General features: G+C 43.4%; 1 protein-coding gene across 3 annotated transcripts; it reads left to right on the forward strand.

Moving 5' to 3' along the window:
• The first annotated feature begins 1,945 nt into the window (after positions 1-1,945).
• Positions 1,946-21,340, forward strand: CUNH2orf42 (chromosome unknown C2orf42 homolog). 3 transcript variants are annotated; one of them, XM_032873695.1, is made up of 9 exons: positions 1,946-2,227; positions 2,669-3,503; positions 4,348-4,458; positions 8,395-8,535; positions 11,580-11,684; positions 13,376-13,483; positions 15,876-15,976; positions 17,325-17,487; positions 20,207-21,340. In XM_032873695.1, exons 2-9 carry the CDS (start codon positions 2,681-2,683, stop codon positions 20,413-20,415), a joined length of 1,761 nt encoding a protein of 586 aa, XP_032729586.1. In that variant the 5' UTR covers positions 1,946-2,227; positions 2,669-2,680; the 3' UTR covers positions 20,416-21,340. The 3 variants fall into 3 exon arrangements, with proteins under 3 accessions (XP_032729586.1, XP_032729587.1, XP_032729589.1); XM_032873696.1 differs by having other exon boundaries at positions 8,431-8,535; XM_032873698.1 differs by lacking the exon at positions 8,395-8,535.
• The last annotated feature ends 4,947 nt before the right edge of the window (positions 21,341-26,287 follow it).

A 26,287-nucleotide genomic window follows, 5' to 3' on the forward strand; every position in this document is an offset into this window, starting at 1 on the left:
CTGAAGGCAGATGCCCAATGACTGAGCCACCTAGGTGCCCTTGGAGGGAAAATATTTTATCAACATCATCCTTTAGGGCCAGGGGGCCAGACTAACAGCCTATTTCAACATCACAAGCAGATTACTTTAAAAAATATATTGAACTTTGGGGAGCCTGGCTGGCTCAGTCCGTAGAACATGTGAGTCTTGATCTTGCGGTTGTGAGTTTGAGCCCCACGTTAGGTGTAGAGATTACTTAAAAATAAATAAAATCTTTTTTTTTTAAGATTTTATTTATTTATTTGACAGACAAAGAGATCACAAGTAGGCAGAGAGGCAGGCAGAGAGAGAGAGAGGAGGAAGCAGGCTCCCTGCAGAGCAGAGAGCCTGATGCAGGGCTCGATCCCAGGACCCCGGGATCATGACCTGAGCCGAAGGCAGAGGCTTTAACCCACTGAGTCACCCAGGCGCCCCAAAAATAAATAAAATCTTTTTAAAAAGTTGAACTTTTAGTTAATATGAGTGCTGAATTGATGCCTATAAATTACTTTGAAATGATGGGGCACCTGGGTGGCTTAGTCAGTTAAGTGTCTGCCTTCTGTTCAGATCATGATCCTAGGTTCCTGGGATCAAACCCCACATTGGGCTCCCTCCTCTGTGGGGAGCCTGCTTCTCCCTCTCCCTCTCCTCCTACTTGTGTTCCCTCTCTTGCTGTGTCTTTCTCTATCAAATAAATACATAAATAAATCTTTTTAAAAAATTACTTTGAAATGCAATAAAATATATGAGGGATTGATGGGTGCAGTAAAGGATAGCTAGATATGTAATAAAGCAAGTACAGTAAAATGTTAGTTATAGAATCGAATGGGTGGGAATGTAGAAGTTCACTATATAATTATTTTTTAATATGTATGAAAATTTTCTTTTTTTTTTTTTAAGATTTTGTTTATTCATTTGAGAGAAAGAGCTCATGAGCAGAGAGAAGAGACAGAGGGAGAAGCAGACTCCCTGCTGAGCAGGGAGCCCGACTCGGGACTCGATACCAGGACCTTGGACATCATGACCTGAGCTGAAGGCAGATGCTTAACCATCTGAGCCACCCAGGCGCCCTGTGTCTGAAATTTTTCATAATATTGCAGGGGAAATCAAAGCAGAGATTCACACTCTTCTTAGCAGACACTGGAAACCACATTGCTGATTTTGCTGGGTGACCTCAGGCAAGTTACTTTTTTTACGTCAATTTTTTAAAAAAGATGTATTTATTTATTTTAGAAGAGAACACGAGCAGAGGGAGGGACAGATGGAGGGGGTGGGGGAGAGAATCTCAAGCAGACTCCCAGCTGAGCACAGAGCCCAACTTGGAGGTTAATCTCAGACCCTGAGATCATGACCTGAGCTGAAATCAAGAGTCAGACACTTAACCAACTGAGCCACCCACACAACTTCAAATTGTCTTTTAGCATTTTATTGTTGTTGTTTTTTGTTTTTTTTTTAAAAGAGTATTCTTTATGCCCAGTGTGTGGCTCACACTCAGGATCCTCAGAGCAAGAGTCACATGCTCTGCTGACTGAGCCAGGCAGGCAGCCCAGGATACTTAACTTTTTAAATTTTCGTGTGAAACGTGGTCATTGTTTAGCTCAAATGAGATACTAGTATTGCAAGGTCCAAATGAAATAATGTGAAGGCACTTTGAAAAGCATAAAGCACTCTAAAATATAATGCATTGTCATTGGGAAGAATGAGTATTTGGCCAATTATATGTCATGGCCCTGGGTATTCTTGACAACTCCCCACGTAATGACATTAGCACTGTTTTACCTGCTTTAAGTTGGAAGTACAGAACAACCATTTCCATAACAATTTCTGTCAAATAGTTTTCAAATACCTCCGGAAGCCCTAGGTTCCTATTCTAAGAGGAGACACACTATCTTTATAACTTTAATTTTTTTTGTTGTTTTACTTATAGATGGCCAAGATCTCCACTTAGGGCAGTGGGAATCTTCTTCGACTCTGGAATACTGGGCAGGAGCTTTGCCATTGGCTGGCCAAGAAGGAGGAGGCAGAATGTCTGCATTGTTACACCATAGAGTTCAAACTTCAAAAGACTTTGGGTTAAACAGTATTATTTACTCTGCAAATGATTATGTCTTTCCCTGTCCTCTCTGATCATCACAAACTAATGAAACACCTTTCAGGTTTTATGAATTCAGGTTACACTGTTTCCCAGATGCTCTGGCAGCTGATTCAGGTAGGATTGGACTGGGTTTCGTGGGGAATGGTGGAAAGGAAAGAACTCCTCTTTCCCAGTCTCCAGTTCTTGCTCAGATTAAACATTAGTGCATGTGAAAACTCGGTTAACTAATCTAGGTTGTTGTATAAAACTGTATTGAGCCTAGAGAAATGCTTTAGTTACTATATTAGGATTTTAAAAATGTATAATGCTATGAAAGGCAAGGGTTCCTTCACTTTTGTTTTATTTATTTATTTTTTTTTTAATATTTCTTTTCAGCGTAACAGTATTTCACTTTGTTTGATAGCTTAAGCAAATGTTCTGTTGGAGGGTGTGATTTGAAAACAGTGGCTAACCTGTTTACATTTTACTCTCTGTACTAATATCATAAATGATTTTAACTTCGTGTATGGGTTGTATGAATGTATATCCATGCTGATGGGCTTATGCTTTTCCTAGGGCCTTTGAAAAATGGAACCCAACTCTCTGAGGACTAAAGTCCCAGCTTTCTTGTCTGATTTGGGGAAGGCCACATTGAGGGGAATCAGAAAGTGTCCCCGATGCGGCACATACAATGGAACCCGGGGACTGAGCTGCAAGAACAAGACATGTGGAACCATATTCCGCTATGGTGCACGGAAGCAGCCTAGTGTTGAAGCTGTCAAAATCATCACGGGCTCCGATCTACAGGTTTACTCAGTGCGGCAAAGAGACCGGGGCCCCGATCACCGATGCTTTGTGGAGCTAGGCGTGTCAGAGACGACAATCCAGACTGTGGACGGGACAATCATCACTCAGCTGAGCTCGGGACGCTGTTATGTCCCCTCATGCCTGAAAGCTGCCACCCAGGGCGTGGTGGAAAATCAGTGCCAGCACATCAAGCTGGCAGTGAGCTGCCAGGCTGAGGCCACCCCTCTGACGCTGAAAAGCTCGGTCCTGAATGCAATGCAGGCCTCCCCAGAAACCAAGCAAACCATCTGGCAGCTGGCCACGGAACCCACGGGTCCCCTTGTACAGAGGATTACGAAAAACATTCTGGTGGTGAAATGCAAGGCGAGCCAGAAGCACAGTTTAGGGTATTTGCATACCTCCTTTGTGCAGAAAATCAGTGCCAAAAGCTTGCCTGAGCGCCGTTTCTTCTGCTCCTGCCAGGCTCTGAAATCGCACAAGTCGAATGCCTCCAAGGAGGAGGTGACCCAGAGATGTATTCACTTCTTTGCTTGCATCTGTGCCTTTGCCAGTGATGAGACATTGGCTCAGGAATTCTCAGACTTCCTGAATTTTGATTCCAGCGGTAGGTGGTGTGTTGACACGGTTACTCTGTTTTTCTAAAATGGCAATGAAAGAGTTCCACTGATGGCATTTGGAGATTGTCCTAGCAACCTTCAGAAGCAGTTGCTAGATAATTCAAATGAAAAACATTCCTTCTTTTAATCCCAGTCAGCACACTTGCATAAAGGTTGGTTGGCTGGTTGGTTGGTTGATTGGTTGGTTGGTTGATTGAAACTAATGATCAGGAGACTTGGACATTTTCACTGAGACAGTGAATCTAGCAAAAGTTCGCTTATCTTTGCTTCACCTTTTTTTAAAAAAACTTTTTCACAGATGCCCTATGTTAATAAAAACAAAGAATAAACAAAACAAAAAAAAAACTTTTAATTTGGGGTGCTTGCTTGTTTGTTATCTTTGAAGACAGGGAAAGCTATTACCTGCTTGAAAGATTTTTAAAGATTGTACAGCAAGTCTTTTGTTGTGGTTTTTAACAGAGTTTATCTTGTAGATGCTTTTTATTTTCATTTCTTAATGATCAGTTGGCAGTAGCTCCCAACTTTTTAGTTTAATTTCTCTATAAAGTCTTTTAATGTGTTAAGGGTCCATGAATAAAAACCCATGTCTTGGGGAGTTCTTTAAAGGAAATTATTTTAAAGTAGGCAATCACTCCATAATTTATTTTTATTTATTTTTTTATTATGTTCAGCTAGCCACCATAGAGTACAAATTAGTTTTTGATGGAGTGTTCAATGATTCATTAGCTAAGTATTCCACAAGTTATTTTTTATAAATTAATTTTTCTGTAGGCAGGGCCCCATACTTACTCTTGGATGGTATTAGTAATTAAGAAATCTGTTGTATTTTAGGTCTTAAAGAGGTTATTGTGCCCCAGTTAGGTTGCCATTCAGAATCGACGGTAACAGCTTGTGAGCCTACTGCCTCCAAGCCAAAGAAGAGGAAGAAGGAGGAAGTCCCTGGTGAGAAGCCATTTGGGTTGTTTGTTTGGTGGTGGTTTCTTCAGAGATGGTTTTGTTGTATTTTGTGTTTCATTGCATCTTAGCAAATATGGAAATAATGTTTGTTATGTTTTTTTCCCCCCCAAAATTTTATCCTCCATTGATTCTTTGTCAAGTGGAGCTAAGGGTTGGTTCTTTTGGCCAGGAATAAGATCCAGCCAGACTCTACTTTTATTATTGTATATGTCTTTTAGCCCTTAGACATTTGGACTAGTTTTATACCTTAATCTGCCTTAGGACAGTATCGTGAAGTTTTTATCCATAGAGTGTGTTTAAAAATTTGTGACAATGGTTAATTATATTTTCCAAACTAATTTAAGAGTATAATTTCTTAGCTTCATTTTCAATATGCAGCACTGTATATATATTTTTTCTTTTTTTAAATATAAGTGTACCAATGTCAGTTAAGTAGTCAGATAAATTCTAGTAAATAAATATTAAAAGACCTAGATTCTAAACAAAAGAAAAATATTCCAGTCCAGTGGGTAGAAACATTTTTGTGGATAGAGTATTTTTAGAGGTAGGTCATGCACAGGAGTTTTGGTGTCGGGATGGTGGAGAAAGGGACATGGGCATTTCTGTTTTTAAGAATTCTGACAGCAATAGAGAACAGAGATTGTTGTTAAATGTTTACTTATTAATCTTTCCCAAGAAAACCTGAAATTCAAAAAGGAAGTTCTTTTTTTTTTTTTTAAAGATTTTATTTATTTATTTGACAGAGAGAGATCACAAGTAGACGGAGAGACAGGCAGAGAGAGAGAGAGAGGGAAGCAGGCTCCCCGCTGAGCAGAGAGCACGATGCGGGACTCGATCCCAGGACCTTGAGATCATGACCTGAGCCAAAGGCAGCGGCTCAACCCACTGAGCCACCCAGGCGCCCCCTTTTTTTTTTTTTAATTCTTTTTTTTAAAGATTTTTTTTTAAGATTTTATTTATCATTTGAGAGAGGGAGAGCAAGTGAGCATGAATGGGTGGGAGGGGGAGAGCGAGAGGGCGAAGCAGACTCTCCACTGAGCAGGGAGGCCAACATTGGGCTCAATCCAGGACTCTGGGGTCATGACCTGAGCTAAAGGCAGAGGCTTTAACCCACTGAACCACCCAGGCGCCCCGAAAAAGAAAGTTCTTATCGTTTTACTCAGTAGACTTGATTCTAAATAATTGTGTTTTTGTGTTTGTTTGTTTGTTTGTTTGTTTTTAAAGATTTTATTTCTTCGGGGCACCCGGGTGGCTCAGTGGGTTAAGCCTCTGCCTTTGGCTCAGGTCATGATCTCAGGGTCCTGGGATCAAGCCCTGCATGGGGATCTCTGCTTGACAGGAAGCATGCTTCCCCCTCCCCCTCTGCCTGCCTCTCTTCCTGCTTGTAATTTCTTTCTCTCTCTCTCTCAAATAAATAAATAAATAAATAATCATTTTTAAAAATATTTTTAGGGGCGCCTGGGTGTCTCAGTGGGTTGAAGCCTCTGCCTTCGGCTCAGGTCATGATCCCAGGGTCCTGGGATCGAGCCCCACATCAGGCTCTCTGCTCAGCAGGGAGCCTGCTTCCTCCTCTCTCTCTGCCTGCCTCTCTGCCTACTTGTGATCTCTGTCTGTCAATAAATAAATAAAATCTTTAAATATATATATATATATTTTTTAAAAAGATTTTATTTCTTCTCTGAAGCAAATAATACATTACATGTTAATAAAATAAAAAAATTAATTTTAGGGGCGCCTGGGTGGCTCAGTGGGTTAAGCCGCTGCCTTCGGCTCAGGTCATGATCTCAGGGTCCTGGGATCGAGCCCCGCATCGGGCTCTCTGCTCAGCGGGGAGCCTGCTTCCTCCTCTCTCTCTGCCTGCCTCTCTGCCTGCTTGTGATCTCTCTCTGTAAAATAAATAAATAAAATCTTTAAAAAAAATTAATTTTAATTTAAAAATAAGATTTTATTTCTTTATTTGTGAGAGAGAGAGTGTGCAAGCACAAGCAAGGGGAGAAGCAGGCAAAGGGAGAAGCAGGCTTCCCTCTGAGCAGGGAGCCTGATGCAGTTCTAGGACTCTAGGATCATGACTTGAGCTGAAGGCAGACTCCTAACCGACTGAACCACTTAGACATCCCAGCTATGGGTTTTTTTTTTTTTTTTAAGATTATTTTATTTTATTTATTTTTAAAGATTTCATTTATTTACTTGAGAGAGACAGAGAGACCACAGGGAGAAGGAGACCCCTGCTGAGCAGGGAGCCTGACACAGGGCTTGATCGCAGGACCTCAGGATCATGACCTGAGCTGAAGTCAGATACTCAACCGACTGAGCCACCCAGGCTCCCGTATTTATTTATTTTAGAGAGAAACAGAGAGTATGTATATGTGTGTGAGAGCAGGGGGATTATAAATAATCTTTCATAAGGAAATAATCCTTGATATAGGAAAAACATTTTGTCCACAGATACTCATTTTATAGTTTATTGAAAAATTAGAAACAAGTAAGGGCCTACCACTAGGGATAGTTAAGTAAACCATGATAAAGCTACTTGATAGAATATCAGGCAGCCATTAAAAATTATTATAAAGAATTATAAAATTATTATAAAGCATTATTATAGGGGTGCCTGGGTAGCTCAGTTATTTGAGCATCTAGCTCTTGGTTTTGGCTCAGGTGTTGATCTCAGGGCTCTGGAATTGAACCCTGTGTCAGGCTTCACGTTCAGCTCAGAGTCTTATGAAGAGTCTCTCTTCCTCTCTCTCTACCCCTCCCCTTGCTGGTGCATGCACACACTCTCTCTCTAAAATAAATAGTTTTGTTTTTTTTTTTTGTAAATAATTGTAGGGGCGCCTGAGTGACTTAGTGGGTTAAGCCTCTGCCTTCAGCCCGAGTCATGATCTCAGGGTCCTGGGATAGAGCCCCACATCTCTCCTGCCTCTCTGCCTACTTCTGATCTCTCTCTCTGTGTCAAATAAATAAATAAAATTAAAAAAAATAAAAATAAAAATAAAAAAGAATTATAAAGAACTGTTTAGATAACTCAAGTAAAAAGCAATGCTCAGTTCAGTTTGAGTTTCATATAAACAATAAATAATTTTAGTATAAGTATGTCCCATGCTATATTTGAAATGTGCTTATTTTAAAATTATATTTGGGGGTGCCTGGGTGGCTCAGTGGGTTAAAGCCTCTGCCTTTGGCTCAGGTCATGGTCCCAGGGTCCTGCGCTGGGCTCTCTGTGCGGTGGGGAGCCTGCTTCCTCCTCTCTCTCTGCCTGCCTTACTGCCTACTTGTGATCTCTCTCTGTCAAATAAATAAATAAAATCTTTAAAAAAAAAAAAACAAAGGTATTTGAAATTCAGAATTTTTTTTTTTTTTTTTTTTTTTTTGCTTAATTTGGCAGTCCTGGTACAATAACAGTTACTTAAATCACAAAACCAGCAAAATTAACTATTCAGACACACACACAGAGACAATAAATAGTTCACCAGAAAATTGATAGCGATTTTCTGAGAGGTGGGAGCAGTGGGTGAGTTTTTTTCTTCTTTTCACTTCTAGGTCCCCCACCCCCACCCCAATTTCCTGTAAAAAGCATATAAAACTTAAAATGTTATGTATAAAGTCTGATGCTAATTCTTTTTTTTTTTTTTTAAAGATTTTATTTATTTATTTGAGAGAGAGACAGTGAGAGAGAACATGAGCAAGGAGAAGATCAGAGAGGGAAGCAGACTCCCCGTGGAGCTGGGAGCCCGATGCGGGACTCGATCCCGGGACTCCAGGATCATGACCTGAGCCAAAGGCAGTCGTCCAACCAACTGAGCCACCCAGGCGTCCCCTGATGCTAATTCTTTCTAGAAACTGAAGCTAACTTAGAAATGACCAAAGATTTTTTATGGTTTAGACTCTTGAGAAATTTATGTTGAATCCATTTCTATTCTGCAGACATGTTACCAAACACTGTAATGATTTGTGGTTTAGGGGCACAGATGAACAGTTCACTACTGCCGCAAGATGCAGTGAGCAGTCATCTAAGGAAAAGTGGCCTGAAAAAACCTGTGGTTGCTTCTTCACTAAAAAGGCAAGGTAAGTTTCCCTTCCCCAGGGTAGGCTAAAGGAGTAGAAATCATCCTAAAGAATCCCAAAGCGATATAATGGAAAGAAAGGTTGCGTGTTATCCCCCAGAGAGTGCTGAGATAAGCACGAGCAGGCACCGAGGCTGAGGTCTGTTCTGTTCCACTGGTTTCCAGTCCTACTCAAAACCAAATCATGTCTTTTTTTTTTTTTTTTTAAAGATTTTATGTATTTATTTGACAGAGAGAGACACAGCAAGAGAGGGAACACAACTAGGGGTAGTGGGAGAAGGAGAAGCAGGCTTCCCGCGGAGCAGGGAGCCCGATGCGGGGCTTGATCCCAGGACCGCAGGATCATGACCTGAGCCAAAGGCAGATGCTTAGCGACCGAGCCACCCAGGCGCCCCCATGTATTTACTTTTCTCCTCCAGATAATTAACCTGTGCATTTGGAAATCAACATTTTCTTAACTCTCATATATTATGGCTGTGTGATTAAAAACCAGACATCATCCCTGCTCTCATACTATGGTTTTGAAGACAAAACCAGTACATAAATAGCAAGTAACACAAGACTAAATCATAATTAACCAATTAATTAAGAATTTACACATTCTAGGAATAAATGTTTTTGGAAGGTCGGGGAGTATGATAAAAAATATCAGGTAGGAGGGACGCCTGGGTGGCTCAGTCGGTTAAGTGGCTGCCTTCAGCTCAGGTCGTGATCCCAGCGTCCTGGAATCAAGTCCCACATTGGGCTCCTTGCTCAATGGGGAGCCTGCTTCTCACTCTGCCTCTGCCTGCCACTCTGTCTGCATGTACTCTATCTGTCTCTCTGACAAATAAATAAGTAAAATTTAAAAAAAAAATTCAGGGGGCACCTGGGTAGCTCAGTAGGTTAAAGCCTCTGCCTTCAGCTTGGGTCATGATCCCAGGGTTCTGCGATTGAGCCCCAAATTGGGCTCTCCACTCAGTGGGGTGCCTGCTTCCTCCTCTCTCTCTCCTGCCTGCCTCTCCCCCTAATTGAGATTTCTATCACATAAATAAATAAAATTTAAAAAAAAATCAAGTAGGGGATGCCTGAGTGGCTAAGTCAGTTAAAAATCTTAAGGTCCTGGGATCGAGCCCCAGTCAAGCTCCCTAATCATTGGGGAGTCTGCTTCTCCCTCTTCCTCACCACTTGTGCTCTCTCTCACTATCGCTGTCATTATTTCTGTTTTTCTCTCTCAAATAAATAAATAAAATCTTAAAATATATATGGCTTAAACTGGAAAAAATATATCAGATAGAAGATTTTTAAGATTTGGGGGCGCCTGGGTGGCTCAGTGGGTTAAGCCTCTGCTTTCGGCTCAGGTCACGATCCCAGGGTCCTGGGATCAAGCCCCACATTGGGCTCTCTGCTCAGCAGGGAGTCTGCTTCTCCCCCTGCCCCCTGCCTGCCTCTCTGTCTACTTGTGAGCTCTGTCAAATAAATAAATAAAATCTTAAAAATAAAAGATCTTTAAGATTTTATTTATTCACTTAAGAGAGAGGGAGAGAGAGGCTCCTGGGTGGTTCAGTGGGTTAAAGCCTCTGCCTTCGGCTCAGTCATGATCTCAGGGTCCTGGGATCGAGCCCCACATCAGGCTCTCTGCTCAGCAGGGAGCCTGCTTCTCCCTCTGTCTCTCTGCCTGCCTCTCTGCCTAATGATCTGTCTCTGTCAAATAAATATGCAAAATCTTTAAAAAAGAGAGAGAGAAAGCGGGACAGAGCATGAGCAGGAGGAGGGGCAAAGGGAGAGGGAGCGGGACAAGTAGACTCCCCACTGAGTGGGGAGCCCGATGCACAGCTCCATCCCAGGACCCTGAGACCATGATCTGAGCTGAAGTCAGATACTTAACCAAGTGAGGCACCCAGGCACCCCAGTTACAAAATTTTTAACAAAATTTCTTCACTTCTTTGGTGCAGAGAAAAAATAAAATAGAATCAAATAGCTTTTCATCCAAATTATCACTATATACATTTACCTAATGAGAATTAATTTCAAATGAATAGTAGTTATGGCATCATTATCTCCTGATTTATAGGTCTCTAAAGCAAGCCATTATACAAGGTCATTCTTCCAATTTGCGTTGACTTTTTCTTTCAAAGATTTTATTTCGTTTTTGAAAGATTTTATTTATTTATTTTTAAATATTTATTTATTTATGAGAGAGAAAGAGCAGGGAGGAGGGGGAGAGGCAGAGAGTCTCAAGCAGACTCCGTGCAGAGTGCGGAGCCCAAGGTGGGGCTTGATCTCATGACCCTGAGATCAGGACCTGAGCCAAAACCAAGAGCCAAAAGTGACTGCACCAAGCAGGCACCCCTCAGAGATTTTTTTTTTTTAAGATTTTATTTATTTATTTGAAAGAGAGAATGAGAGAGAAAGAGAGCATGAGTGAGGAGAGGTCAGAGGGAGAAGCAGACTCTCCGCTGAACAGGGAGCCCAGTGCAGGACTTGATTCTGAGACTCTAGGAGCATGACCTCAGCCAAAGGCAACTGCTTAACCAACTGAGCCACCCAGGTACCCCAAAGATTTTATTTTTAAATAATCCCTATACCCAACATAGGACTTGAATTCACAACCCCGAGATCAAGAGTTACATGCTCTACCAACTGAGTCAGCCAGGTACTCCTTCGATTTGCTGTTTAATTGTGAAAGGAAGGCTACAAACTGACTATGGTTAATAACCTTAAACCCATTAGTATCTTCACAGCTTTTCATTTCTTTTTTTCTAGAAGGATTCTTTTTTTTTTTTTTTTTTTTAAAGATTTATTTATTTATTTGATAGAGAGATCACAAGCAGGCAGAGAGGCAGGCAGAGAGAGAGGAGGAAGCAGGCTCCCTGCTGAGCAGAGAGCCCGATGCGGGGCTCGATCCCAGGACTCCGAGATCATGACCTGAGCCGAAGGCAGCGGCTTAACCCACTGAGCCACCCAGGTGCCCCTCTAGAAGGATTCTTTAAAAAAAAAAAAAAAAAATCCTGGAATCTTAAAAAAATAAAAGTTACTGAAAAGTTTTTTTATCTGTTTTCCTAGCTTGTGGTCAGCTGTTAGATGAGGCACAAGTGACCTTATCCTTCCAAGACTGGCTGGCCAGTGTCACGGAACGCATCCATCAAACCATGCACTATCAGTTTGATGGTAAGTCTGGTCACCTAACTTGGCTATTGCTGAAAGGAGGAGAAATTAAAGTACTTGTGTTGTAGTTCTAGTCTGTTATTTTTTTTTAATTAAGTTTTAATTTTAGTTCTAGTATAGTTAGCGTGCAGTGTTACATTAGTTTCAGGTGTACCAAACAGTGATTCAGGGATTCCATACCTCACCCAGTGCTCACCCCAAGTACACTTCTTCTAGCCCCACCCCTACTTCCCCCATCCCCCAACTCACCTCCCCTCTGGTAACCATCTGTTTGTTCTCAATAGTTAGAGACTCGTTCTTGGTTTGTTTCTTCTTTTTTTCCCTTTGCTCATTTGTTTTGTCTTTTAATTCCACATATGAGTAAAGTCATATAGTATTTGCCTTCTCTGACTGACTTATTTTGCTTATCATTATACTCTCTGGCTCTATCCATGTCATGGCAAATGATAGTTCTATTCTGTTTTTGTTTTTGTTTTTTAAGATTTATTTATTTAATTTAGGAAGAGAGTGAGAGAGAGATCGGGGGGAGGGGCCGAGGGAGAAGGAGAGAGGCTTAAGCAGACACTGTGCTGTTCATGGAACCCGACAGGGGGCCCAGTCTCAGGACCCTGAGATCATTACCTGAGCCCAGATCATGAGTTGGAAGCTCAACTGACTGAGCCACCCAGACACCCCTAAGAGCCACTCTTAAATTATATCCAGGCAGGTAGTGGTTCTGGATGTTTCCCCTCTGTTGTGGCTAACCTCTTGGGCAATTTTTTGTTTTTTGCTTTTCGTTTTTATAGATTTACCCATTTATTGTAGCGGGGGAGGCGTGGAGGGGCAGAAGGGAGACATCTTGCCAAGCGTGAAGCCCGATGTGGGGCTCAATCCCATGACCCCAAGATCATGACCTGAGCCAAAACCAATAGCCAGACATCCAACTGACTGAGCCACACAGTGCCTGGGCTTTTGTTGCTGTTGTTGTTGTTTTTTAAGTAGGCTCTACAGCCAATGTGGAACTTGAACTCATGACCCCGAGATCAGAAATTGCATGCTCTACCCTCTGAGCCAGCCAGACTCCCCCACTCTTGGACAATTCTTAAGGAAAAGTCTGAACTCTCTGATCCCTCCCCTCAACACTCTTTCTTCCGACAAGTTCAAGAGGTTTGTTAGGTATTTTCAAACCTTTTGCCTGCTTTGGAATCATATTCAGAGAAAAAGGCTAATGCTTATTGGATAAACAGTGTCCTGACTCTGGGGTCTGTGGCATGCAAGGCCCAGACCATGTGGGTGAGAGCTTGCGGTTACTTTGCTCAGACATGAATGCACCAAGCAAATGTCTAGGGATGGCAAGCGGGATTGAATCAAGTCTACCTTCTCAGTCCAGCCCCATTGTTCTCATCTCATGTCATGTACTCACTAAAGGGAAAAGTCTGGGCTGTGGTGATGTTTACGAAACAGGGGATTTGAAAAGTTATGTTTGGTGGATGCCAGGGGTCTGCTGTATTTGTTTCAATTGCAAGGGATTAAGAGTGGGGTTGGCGACAGTGCTTGACTCATAAAAGTCATTCAGAGCCTTCTTTTGCCTCTGCATAGAGCGGCCTCCTTGGCAGTTTTCCTTATTACTGCCACCCAGTTCCATTTCTTGCTCTTCCCACACATCCGAAAGCCCACCGAGTTTCTCCACTTGAGTTTCTTCTTATTTGCTCTAGGCAAACCAGAGCCACTGGTGTTCCACATTCCGCAGTCCTTTTTCGATGCCCTGCAACAAAGAATATCTATAGGAAGTGCGAAGAAACGGCTTCCCAACTCCACCACAGGTATGGGATTTCTTCCTCAGCAAGAGCAGTAGATATTTTGACCTTTAAGAATTATGTTTAGAAAAAACGTGTGGAATTTTCAGGATTAGGACTTTGAGTCACATGCTCAGAATGTGAAGCCTTAGCCAGTCAGCTCTTGGAATAATGATCACCCTCGGGGCGCCTGGGTGGCTCAGTGGGTTAAGCCTCTGCCTTCGGCTCTGGTCACGATCTCAGGGTCCTGGGATCGAGGCCCACATCGGGCTCTCTGGTCAGCAGGGAGCCTTCTTCCCCCGCCACCTCTGGCTGCCTCTCTGCCTACTTGTGATCTCTGTCTGTCAAATAAATAAATAAATAAATAATCTAAAAAAAAAAAAAAAATGATCACCCTCCTCAAAGGCCCCATACTTATTCCAATAAGAGGTAATGGAAAGATTCAGAAAGCACAAACCTGGTAAAAGAATAATGAAGTCCAATAAGGGTGCCCACTAAGAAGTTTGGTATTTTGGGGTGCCTGGGTGGCTCAGTGGGTTAAAGCCTCTGCTTTCGTCCTGGGTCGTGATCCTGGGGTCCTGGGATCCAGCCCTGCGTTGGGCTCTCTGATTGGTGGGGAGCCTGCTTCCCTTCCTCTCTCTCTGCCTGCCTCTCTGCCTACTTGTGATCTCTGTCTGTCAAATAAATAAAATCTTTAAAAAAAAAAAAAAGTTTGGTATTTTTTAAAAATTTATTTTATTTTATTTTTTAAGATTTTATTGATTTATTTCAGAGACAGAGCATGAGAATGAGCAGGGAGGATGGTCAGAGGGGGAGGGACAAGCAGACTCCCCGCTGAGCAGGAAGCCCGACTTGGGGCTCAATCCCAGGACCCTGGGATCTTGACCTGAGCTGGAGACAGACACTTAACTAAGCCACCCAGGCACTCCATGATTCCCAATTTGTGATGAAGATTTTATTTTTAGAGTAAGTCTAAGGCTTGGAGGCCTTTTTTCCTTTTTTTTTTTTTAAGATATTTATTTATTTATTTATTTATTTGACAGACAGATCACAAGTAGGCAGAGAGGCAGGCAGAGAGAGAGAGGAGGAAGCAGGCTCTCTGCTGAGCAGAGAGCCCGATGTGGGGCTCGATTCCAGGACCCTGGGATCATGACCCGAGCCGAAGGCAGAGGCTTTAAGCCACTGAGCCACCCAGGCACCCCCCTTTTTTTCTTTTTTAAAGATTTTATTTGTTGGGGCTCCTGGTGGCTTAGTGGGTTAAGCCTCTGCCTTCAGCTCAGGTCATGAATTCAGGGTCCTGGGATTGAGAACTGCATCAGGCTCTCTGCCCGCCCCCAGCCTGCCTCTCTGCCTACTTGTGATCTCTCTCTCTGTCAAATAAACAAATAAAATCTTAAAAAAAAAAAAAAAGATTTTATTTGTTTATTTGACAGAGACACAGTGAGAGAGGGAACACAAGCAGGGGGAGTAAGTAGCAGGCTTCCTGCAGAGCAGGGAGCCTGATGGGGGGCTCAATCCCAGGACTCCAGGATCATGCCCTGAGCTGAAGGCAGATGCCCAACGACTGAGTCACCCAGGAGCCCCCACCTTTTTAATTAAATTATCATAGTGCATATTTCTTGGTTTTCTATTATGTCTTCTACTAGAAATGTCAAGATACTTATTAGGTGGTGTAAGGAATTAAGGGGGAGAAAAAGAGGAGGAAAGGATGGCTCGGTGGCAAATAGCCCAAGAGTAACTACAGCTAGAAATCAATGCTATTTCTTTAGTTAGTAGTTATTTGATGATCTGATAGGGACTGTTTGAGGTTTAATTCTATCTTTGAATAGTTCAAGCTGTGAATCACTGTTTAGGGCCATAAAAATTTTGTCTTCACAGCTTATCTACCTGAGGCAGTGTTGATTCTTTCACGTTAAACTTCAGGCTTCCTAATACGTTAATTTTAACCCATCCCTTCGCTATTTTTGCAGGCCCTTTGGTAAAATCTCTTATAATCCTGCAGGCAAGGCAATAGGTTGGCAACCACGTTAACTGGTTTAAACTCCATATAATCCTTTTAAGAACTATAATTTGACCTCTGATATATCTAAAGTTACAAGAGATTTTAAGAGGCATCTTACAATGGAGACCAGTGTTTGTGGCTGTAGCAAACAAAGAAGTAAGTTTCAAAGGTAGCCAAAATAAACAGCATCTCAAAGAAATATTGGAGACTATATTCAGCAGAAATCTCTTTATCATTCATTATCACATTTTGCCAAACCTATTATAGATTTGCCTCTAGAATTTCCTTTTCAAAGTGCTGAGATTCTATAAGGAGAGGATAACACTGCACTGAACTTTCTAGAAACTGGATAACAAATACAATGAAAGAGAATGTTATTTTTTGGTAGTCTAATCTTGTTCCCTTTTTACATTGAAGCTTTTGTTCGGAAAGATGCCTTGCCACTGGGAACCTTTTCCAAGTATACCTGGCATATCACTAATATCCTGCAAGTTAAACAAATCTTAGATACCCCAGAGGTAAGAGGGTATTTCTACAATTGTAGGAGGGCAAAGAGGGGAAGAGAGAGAAGCAAGTGCAAGAAGTATGTTTGCACTAATTCCTTCAGTTATAGACACCAAAGAGAATTCTTTTTTCTCATACTAAGAGATTATTCAGAAATATTCATGGCTGTATGGTGCTGACTATGATTTTAATGGGTATTTCCTATGGCTTGGAAAAATATATTAAGTTGGAGTATTCTTTGTCTTTGTTTTTGGGATCAGAAAACAGAGATCATTTTTCTTGTGAATTAGATAACGAACCCCTACTAGCTATGGTGAGCCCTCGTTTAACTAGCAGGAAGCTAGAAAGTATGTAAATAATTTGATACGATACAGCATTTGTAAAGTCAGTGAACTCAGCACAATTAAATGCTTCTCTGCAAACTGCAATTTAGTCCTCATTAGAGAAATGACCCTTAATTAGTTTGCGTTCTTTTTTTTGTAAGGGAAATATTACATATTTTTAAACATTTTCTTTTTCAAGCAGATCCTGAAAATTTGAGGTTTTTCCCTTCCTACTGTAATGGAATGTTGTAGAAAATTCAGCATAGTGTGATTTGATACATTAAGATTAGTTTAATTGTAAGCCGTTGTTACATTCAGAAAAAAAGTAAGTTGTTGGGAAGCTATAGAACTTACTTTTGAACCATAGAAAATGCCCGTGTTAGCACTAAAAACACTTGAGAAACTTATTTAAATGTCGGATGTCACAGAGATGGATTCTGGCCTGGGCAGGGGTTCAGCAAGCTCCTATCAGGCGAGGGAAGAGAGCTGAGAATCCCGGAGTGTCGATCTGCTGGCCATTACTTACCTGCATCACCTCATTCAAACTCTCAACCATGCATTGGTATTAACTGTATTTTGCAGATAAGAAATAGGCTGTGAGACATTCACCCTGCTGTTTAGTGGCAAAGACCAGTTCAGGTTCTGTCTGGCTCAGTCCCAGGGATGGTGTAGAGCATACATGGTGTGAGGTCAGCTGTAGACACTGTCAGTGGAGCGGTTAGGAGAAGAATGATGCTAGCAGAGCAGCAGGGGAAGGAATAAAATGAATTTGAGAGCAAGTCCTTGCTAGTAGCCATTGAATAGCCATGAAGATGTTAGGGGTTCAATTCATATACGCTTTGGCTGGGTGCAACTTAAAGTTACAGAAGAAAAATGATGTAAAGGAGAAAAGGCAGATTTTTTTGACAGCGTTTACTTGAAAATACAAGGGGAGTATACTTAACAAAAAAGAGTAAGTGAAAGATCTGCCGTCATTCAACTGTTTGTCTACTTTGGGTTTTTCCTTTCTCACATTTCTTGGTATTGTCTCCATATCTAGATGCCCTTGGAAATCACTCGGAGTTTTATACAGAACCGGGATGGGACTTACGAGCTGTTTAAATGCCCTAAAGTGGAAGTAGAGAGCATAGCAGAAACCTATGGTCGTATAGAAAAGCAACCCGTGCTGCGACCCTTGGAACTAAAAACTTTTCTCAAAGTTGGTAAGTGGAATTGTGTTTTCTTTCTTTTATATATATTTTTTAAAGCTTTTATTTATTTGACACAGAGAGAGAGATCACAAGTAGGCAGAGAGGCAGGCAGAGAGAGAGAGAGGGAGAAGCAGGCTCCCTGCTGAGCAGAAAGCCCGATGCAGGCCTCTGATCCCAGGACCCTGAGATCATGACCTGAACTGAAGGCAGAGGCTTAACCCACTGAGGCACCCAAGCATCCGAAATTGTGTTTTCAATAGCGCATCATCCTTGGAGGGTCAGCTGTGTGCCTTGCACTGTCCTAGACTTTGGATCTTGACGTTAACAAAGAAGACACTTTAATTCATTTTGTAAAGGCCACCATGGAATAAAATGTTTTGTGTCTTTGGAAACAGTGCTTTTTTAAAATAAAACTACAAGGGCACCTGGGTAGCTCAGTTGGTTAAGCGTCTGACTCTTGATTTCGGTTCTGGTCATGATCTCAGGGTCGTGAGATGCGGCCCAGTGTCGGGCTCTGTGCTAGGTATGGAACCTGCTTGGGATTCTCTCTCTCTTTCCCCCTTTGCCCCTCCTTACCCCTTGCTTGCACACAGGCTCTCTTTCTCCAAAAAATTAATTAATTTAACTTAATGACAAGAAACATCTAGCTGGCTCAGTCATTGGAGCACGTGACTTGATCTTGGGGTTGTAAGTTTGAGCCCCATGTTGGATATAGAGATTAATTAAAAATAAAGTCTTTAAAAATAAATTGAATAGAATAGAATAAAAGTGGGATGCCTGGGCGACTTAGTGGGTTAAGTGTCTGCCTTCAACTCATGATCCCAGGGTCCTGGGATTGAGGCCCACATCTGGCTCCTTGCTCAGCGGGGAGCCTGTTTTCCCTCTGCCTGCTGCTCCACCTGTTGTACTCTCTCTCTCTCTGACAAATAAATAAATAAAACCTTAAAAAATAAAAGAATAGAATGAAAGTAACATATGTTCATTAGAGAGAAATCATAGATTTCATTATAAAGCATCAAAGAGAAAAATAAACCACCTATAATCCCATGCACCACAGAATACATCACCATTAGATTCGGTCTCTACCCTTTCAGACTCTCTTCTGTGCATGAAAAGAATTTGTAAAACATGGCATTGTACCTCAGCTGTTTTTTTTAACATAATAATATATCATGAATAGCTTTCCATGTCTATCTTCAACATTATTTTTTATCTTTTATTGTTATAAAACATATATAATATACAATTTTTTTAAGTGTGTATTAGGCTCTCAGGCATTAAGTCCATTGACATTGTACAACCATCACCACCATCCATCTCCAGAACTTTTTGGTCGTCTTCCACTGAAATTGTGCCCATTAAGCAGTAACCCCCTGGTCCCTGGCAACCATTCTACTTCCTATTGACTAATTTGACTACTTTAGGTACCTCATCTAAGTAGAATCATACAATATTTGTCTTTTCTCTGACTGGCTTATTTCATTCAGTGTAATGTCCTTAAGATTCATCCATGTTGGAGCGTGTGTCAAAATTTCTTTCCTTTTTTTTTTTTTTTTTAAAGAAAGCACTATGCCCAGCATGGGGCTTGAACTCACAACCCCAAGATCAAGATTTGCACACTCTCCTGACTGAGCCAGCCAGGTACCCCATAGTTTTGAAAACTACACAGTATTATTGTATTTTTTTAATTTAGTTTTTATTTTTAAAATATTTTATTTATTTACTTAGAGAGAGAGAGAGCACAAGCAGGGGGAGTGGCAGGCAGAGGGAGAAGCAGGCTCCCCACCTGAGCAGGGAGCCAGATGCAGGACCTGATCTGAGGACCCCAGGATCATGATCTGAGCCAAAGGCAGATACCCAACTGACTGAGCCACCCAGGCGTCCCTATACTGTATTTTTAATTCTGCTAGTGTTTTATATTTTTTTTTAAAAATGTTCTTTAACCTGAGTGTTTCTTTTTTTCCCCCTAAAGATTTTATTTATTTATTTATTTATTTATTTATTTGCGAGAGAAGGAACAGGAGAGAGAAGCAGAGGGAGAAGTAGGCTTCCCACTGAGCAGGGAGACCAACATGGGGCTCAATCCCAGAACCCTGGAATCATGACCTGACCCAAAGGCAGACACTTAACCAAGGAAGCCATGCAGGCAGCCTCCCTGAAACTTTTTCTTTTTTTAAGATTTTATGTATTTATTTGACACAGAGAGAGAGAGAGAGCGAGAGCGAGATAGGAAACACAGGCAGTGAGAGTGGGAGAGGGAAAAGCAGGCTCCGCACTGAGCAGGGAACCCAATGCAGGGCTCAATCCCAGAACTCCAGGATTATGACCCGAGCCGGAGGCAGACGCCCAACAACTGAGTCACCCAGATGCCCCCCCTTTTTTCTCACCCTGAAACTTTCTTTAGGATAGATATACCAGTAATCACTTTTCCCTTCCCTTGATTCTTCTTGTTTTTCCCCTTGTTTCTCTCTTACGGTTTGTTTGGGGTTTTTTTCTTTTTTTTCTTCTTTTTTTATTCCTGAACAGCATAGCATCTGGCCAGCCTCAAATTTTGGAATGACACTAATCAGTGTTTCTTTCTTTCTTCCTTTCTTTGTTTTCTTCCTTCTTTTCCTTTCCTTTCCTTCCCTTTCCCTTTCGTTTCCATTTTCCTTTCCCTTTTTCTTTCCCTTTCTCTTTCCCTTTCTCTTTCCCTTTCCCTTTCCCCTTTCTTGTCTTTTCTTGTCTTCAGGCAACACTTCCCCAGATCAAAAGGAGCCAACACCTTTCATCATTGAGTGGATCCCAGATATCCTTCCCCAATCCAAGATTGGCGAGCTGCGGATCAAGTTTGAGTATGGCCACCACCGAAATGGGCATGTTGCAGAGTACCAAGACCAACGGCCACCACTGGACCAGCCCTTGGAACTGGCCCCTCTAACCACCATCACTTTCCCTTGAGGCAAAACAAAACAGTCTTTTGCTGCTAATTTGCACATCCCCACCCCTTGACAATTTTAAGTACTAGTTAGGCATTTAGATGGCCCTGTTCCTTAGTGAACTCTCTTAGCTAAGATGCAATTTCTCAGCGCATTCGAGTGGATTCTATTGCAGAAAATCTTCTTGTAAATGGCCTTTTTGGTGCTGCTGTGTATAGTCTTCTTTATAAATTGGGTGATATTTCTGGCTTGAATTTTTAAAGGAACAAAAAGGAAACCAACTCACTTTCCTTCTTAACAACTCCCATTTAGAGTTTGTTTCAACCTTTTTCTAATTCTCTAAGAAGTTAGCAGCACTCTGCCTTACACCAGCAGTGCTGGAGAGTTAACAACACCATGGTTAGGGCAGAATGTTAAGGACCATCCTGACAGAGTTCCAGTCATGTCCTTTTATCCTGTTCTCAAATAAAGCACAGTGTCACTAGTTTTTCCAGAGTATTTCTCATGTTGGCCTGATTATAAAATTACAAACCTTTGGGAAGATTTAAGTAATAGTGAAATAGGAAAAAGAGGTCCATATGTCAAGGCAATATCGACATTTCAAACTAATGCTTCTAATTGCTTATTTCATTGATATTTCGTTCCTTCTTTATTCTCGAAAAAGTTTAATAGCTAGTAAGGCTGAATTCCTGTTGCTGAGTTCATTGATCACAGAATGGAGATATTGAAAGACAGAAGTGGAAACCTATCTTCAGGGAGAAAAGAAAGGAATGAACATTTCCTATAGGCCTACTATGTATCAGGCACTCTCATTTACATTCCCAGTTTTCTCATTTAGTCCTCATTATTCTTTGAATTTAGTCATTACCCTTCTTTTAAGTTAAAGAGACAGCCTCTCTGAGGTTATCTTGCTGGAAACAGCATTAAAAATATAATGTTTCATTTTACTGCAAAGGACATGTTCTTTCTACCTTATCATGTTACTTTGATATAAATTCCTTATAATTCATTGTCCTTGGGAACACAAGAAAAATCCATATAAAGGAGGCTCCTGGTTTTCTTCTGACTACAGGTAACAAAAACCCAACTCTAACTAGCTCAGGGCAAAAATGGGAATGAATGATTGATTTGTGGACTCTAAAATAGGGCTGGACAGCTATCGTGGGGTGGCACTGGGGTGTTGAATAGGCCTGCAGAACCCTGGAGCCCTCGTCCATGTGACCCATCACTGACTCTCCTGGGATTTCACTCACTGTCAGCAGAGAGCAGCTCCCTCTGGCCAGAATTCTGACTCCTGTGGCACCTGAAAGTAGACTTCCGCTTCCACACTGGTGAAGGACTGGCTGCTGTGCTCTGTCTCTGTCTCGAGGCAAGGACCCCGAGAAAAGAATCTGATTGGTGTTTTTGGTAAAAGGGGAAGCTGGGCCCCTACGGCGGGGGCAGAGGGACAGGTAGGCAAATTAAGTGTCCTGTGTGATGGAGGGGATAGCATGTGTGGAGAGCTCACAGATTCTTTAGACAGTGGTGGAATTCCTTGAAGAGACTCCGGAGAGGTCCACAGAGAACTCAGAATTTGCACTGGACATTAAAGGAGAAAGGGTTTGCATAGATAGGAAGAGGATAAATTAAAATTAGGTAAAGGAGAGCCTGCCTCAAAAGAACACCTAAGGAAGCATAGTGATTAACCCATTCAAGAAATCCTTCAACCTGAGTACTTTGAGGATAGTAGTCAGCTTTTTGACCAAAACAGATCTGTGAGTGACAAGCAATGCCTGGGTCTAGCAGTGCTTGACTATAGCCACAGGGACAAGAAGAACCATAAAGGCCATAAAGCACATGGCTGGGAGAAGTGATCTACCCAAAGAGGCTCACACTCAAGTACTAAGGTCTCGACCCAGGGCCACCTGGGCTGTGGTGCCCACCATCACAGTCCATCAAAATCTGGAATGGGGTTCAGAGTTTTTATAACTTAACATCCTCTCTGACAGGTCAAGCATGCGCCTAGGAGTACCAACCAATGGGACTGCTGCACCCACTCTCAACATCCAGACACCTCTGGGACACCACCAGCATTGATCTCATTTCAGACTTACCCCACACTACCACTGCAGGGTGATCCTAGATACTCCCACCAGAAAGGGCTCTTCAAACCCTGCACCCACCTGCTCCCCACCCAGCCACACTCGAACCTGCTATCCATTGTACACCACCTCCATTAGTCCTAGGAATCTCCCGGCCCTGGGAGATGACTGTTCAGCTGTTCCCTTTCAACATTGCAGTCACCATTTGTACTCTGGAGTGAATAGCTCAAAATCCTCCATGTTCACATAGCTGCCTGTTTACTGCACAGACTGATCATCATCAGACTGAGTGTGTTAACAGGTCTTAACTTCTCCAGGCAACATGGCTGTGCCCCTCATGTGGGCATCATAAGAACAACTTGCTATACCTTCACGTACAACACTTAGGTTCTACCCTATCTTGTCCCTGCTTCTACCAGAACTGCTGTCATCTTAGCAGCTTGCTAGCTTAGAGGAGTAATAAGCCGCTCAGAGACCTAAAAATGTGACTCCAGGAACCACCCACCTAAGTGAAGGTCTGTAGGGCTGCCACATGGCTCTCTCAGGTACCAGATGTCATCAGCCCTGTGGCCTTCTGGGCCCAGAAATTCCCAGTCATTGAAGTCCATCCTTTCACTGACTCCTCTGTTACATCCCGTCTGCCAATAACCTGTGGCTTCCCTCCAGTCCACGTGTGCGCATATGCGCACACACCACACACACTCCAGCCCCATGCATAAGTAGGTGGCCCCTAGCTCTGGCCACTTACAGAATGTAACTTGTGCATGTCATCTAAAAGGCATTGTCTGTCAGTGTCTGGTTCTCCCCTGTCAGGGCCCAGAACTTGCCCTCTGCTAGAATAACCCGGGGAAATCCCACTGTATCTGCTGAAGGTGAAAGAATGGGCAGGGACTGCCCTGCTCCAGAGCTTTGAATGACCTGGACCCTCTCGAGTATGTGTCACATATAACACAGAAAAGTCAACCACAGAGAAAAACCTTACCCCTTAACCTATTTCTCTCTCTCTCGCTCTCTCTTTTAATCTTCTAGATTCTGATTTCCTAGTTTTCTTCCTTTCGATTTTGTGGTATTTTCTGATACTCCTTATTGGATGCTTTTGTTTGTTAAATAAGCTCTACACCCAACTTGGGGCTCGAAGTTACAACCCCAAGATCAAGAGTTCCATGCCCCACCAGCTGAGCCAACCAGGCCCCACTTCCATGCTTTTTTTTAACCCTTCTTACAGACCTTCCTCCCTGACTGCCCTCCCACCATCCTGCTCTCCAAGCTTCCTCCACATCTTTCTACCATCCTTCAGGGGCCTCACCAAGGGAGCAATAGCGCTTTACAATAGCGCTTTAACATGCATAGGCATCACCCAGGGATCTAGTTAGAATGCATATTCCAATGCAGAAGTTCTAGGGTGGGGGTCCAAGATTCTGCATTTGTTTCATCGAGCTGGATGTAGAAAGTACAGGGCTGCGGAGATGCAGCTGGACTCCAGACTGCACTTTGAGAACAAGACCTAATACCTGACTTGGTACTGTGACTCCCACCGCTCACTTCCACCAATGGGAGAGGGCCTTGCTGGAGGTCGATGACACCTAGCAGTCAGTGGTGGCTCTAGAGCACTAGCGAACATTGCACCTGAGTGCTTCAAGGCGGCGTGTTACTGTGAGCTGCTTTATGGCACGCTCCCACGAAGTTGCTTCAACGTCTGGAGCCACTAGCCAGCCTCCTCCGAACTGGTTCCAACTAGCGTCAGAGAAGTAGAAAGTCTGTAACCACACACATTCCCGCATGGGTTTTTCCTCCCTTCTCTCCAGCACCACTTTTTCATTGTTCCTAAGCCCTGGGCTCAAACCCCGACTCTACCACTCGCTATTAACTGTGTGACCTTGGGCAAGTTATTCAGCCCTATGGTCCGGTGTCCTCATCTACATAGTAGCTATTACCATTTCACCTATTGTTTGCACTTCTTTTTCTACCGGTTTTTTGTTTTTTTTTTTCCTAACAGCCTCGAGGCTCCAATGGTGCTTGTTTAATGTAACAGAAAGGCTGGAAGTAAATATGAAGGGGTGTGTGTGATGCTGGTATTCATTTTGTTCATATCCTTTCCCTTTTTCTTCCCCAAATTTTGTACGACGAACACTATTACTTTGATTAAGTTCGAAAAAGGTAAGGTTTTACCCTAAAAAGAATGTGCATAAAGATGACTCCGCACTCCACAGAAAGGTGGAAGAGAAAAAGAAAGACGCCCCGTGGCCGCGGGCGTGGGCTTGTCACGCGGCGGCCACCCGCTGCCCTCTCCCCCGCGAGATGACGTTAGTCACGTTCTTCTCCCGCCCGCGCCGCCGCTTCCGGCGGGTTTGGCAGCTCTTTCTTCCACCAGGCGGCGCCGCAGCACGTTCTGTTGCCGACGCCTTCTGCGCAGCCTCGCTGGCGGCCGGGACACGTCACCACCTTCGCGTCCTTTCTGGAGAGCGCGGGAAGGCGAGTGTGCTGGAGGGTGGTGACGACACTGGGGTTCCCCGCGTGGCTCTCGGAGGCGGGGCCGGGGACGTGGCGGGCGGGGGAGGGAGAGGGGAAGGAGGTGGCGCCGCGCGCCGGCCGACTGCACCCCGCCCGCCTCGTGACCCACTGTGAGGCCGGGCGGCAGGAAAAGGTGCTGACGAGGCGGTCTGCACCGGGGAAGCGGCCCCGGGCCCAGCCCGGGGCCCTTCGGAGGTCGTTCTTGGGCACGGTTTGCTCTCAGACGTGCCGCGGGAGTCCCGGGCGCCTCTAGGCCCGCATTTGGGCCGGGCACCAACTTTCTGGCACCCACGTAGGGGCGGGTCCGAGCCCGCGCTGCGATCGGCGCGTTCTCCCGGCCGCGGCGTGGACTCGGGCACGTGGGGCCGGGCCGCTCTTTGGAGAAGGCGTAGCCGCTCCTTCCCAGCCTGTCCTCCTCCCCCGCCTCCGAGTGTTGGCCGGCCCTCCCCCTTGCTGGTCCTTCATGTGGGGGAGAGAGGAAGAACGTGGGTCCTGCGGGGAGGCGTGGGTTTGAATCCCGACCCCCTGCTTACTGTTTTCCCTGAACGAGTCATTCGAATGTCGGTTTTGTCCTTCGTAAGATACAGATCGCACCATCCACTTAACAGATCTACTCGTCTTCCCCTAACAAGGGTAGATGATCAATCAAAATATAAAAATTAATTTCCACTATTTGCCACGGGTCTGGCATTAATCGCTGGGTGCCCTTAAGAGACGGTGTAGTTCCGTGTACCGGTTTTTAAGAGACAGGGCTTCCGTTTTCTATGCGCTCCACAGCCTGCCCAGTGGCTTTGGAAGGAAAGAGGGCAAAGGGCTCATCCATGACCTAATGAGTTGAACCTGGGGTCTAATCAGAATTTGGGGAGGAGTGGTTTCTAGAATTTTCCCTGGGTGCCAGCCCCCTGTGAAACTACTTAATGAGGAACCACAGGATTTCCTGCTGGGAGCCCTACCTACAGGGTGTGCACTGTCTTGGGGCACCCTTCAGTTGTCTTCCTCTTGTTGCTGTGCCTTCGCAGGATCCTTCATCTCCTATTACATTGCTGTGGCCAAGTCATTTTTCTTGGAATGGCCTGATCCTTGAGGACATGCGAGCCTTCCATAGCTTATAGGAGGCTGGTTTAACTGAGTAAACAGAATGCAACACTATCTCCTGGAAGGAGGAAAACTGATGTGTCCCAAAATGCTTATTTAGCATGTGTCACAGACTGTGCTAGGTTTTTCGCACAAGTTACCATCTCATTTGATTTCTACAACTTTTCCTGTGAGCCAGGTGGAATTATCATCCCTTTGCATAGAAGA

The sequence above is a fragment of the Lontra canadensis genome, unplaced genomic scaffold (assembly GCF_010015895.1).
Source record: "Lontra canadensis isolate GAN:19392208 unplaced genomic scaffold, GSC_riverotter_1.0 scaffold50, whole genome shotgun sequence".
NCBI lineage: Eukaryota > Metazoa > Chordata > Mammalia > Carnivora > Mustelidae > Lontra > Lontra canadensis.

Bases quoted from the DNA above. Each gene is read 5' to 3' on its own strand.
- CUNH2orf42 (XM_032873695.1), top strand. From the start codon at position 2,681: ATGGAACCCAACTCTCTGAGGACTAAAGTCCCAGCTTTCTTGTCTGAT. The intron at 8,536-11,579 runs GTAAGTTTCCCT...CTGTTTTCCTAG, and splicing joins TTCTTCACTAAAAAGGCAAG to CTTGTGGTCAGCTGTTAGAT. The intron at 15,977-17,324 runs GTAAGAGGGTAT...CTCCATATCTAG, and splicing joins AAATCTTAGATACCCCAGAG to ATGCCCTTGGAAATCACTCG.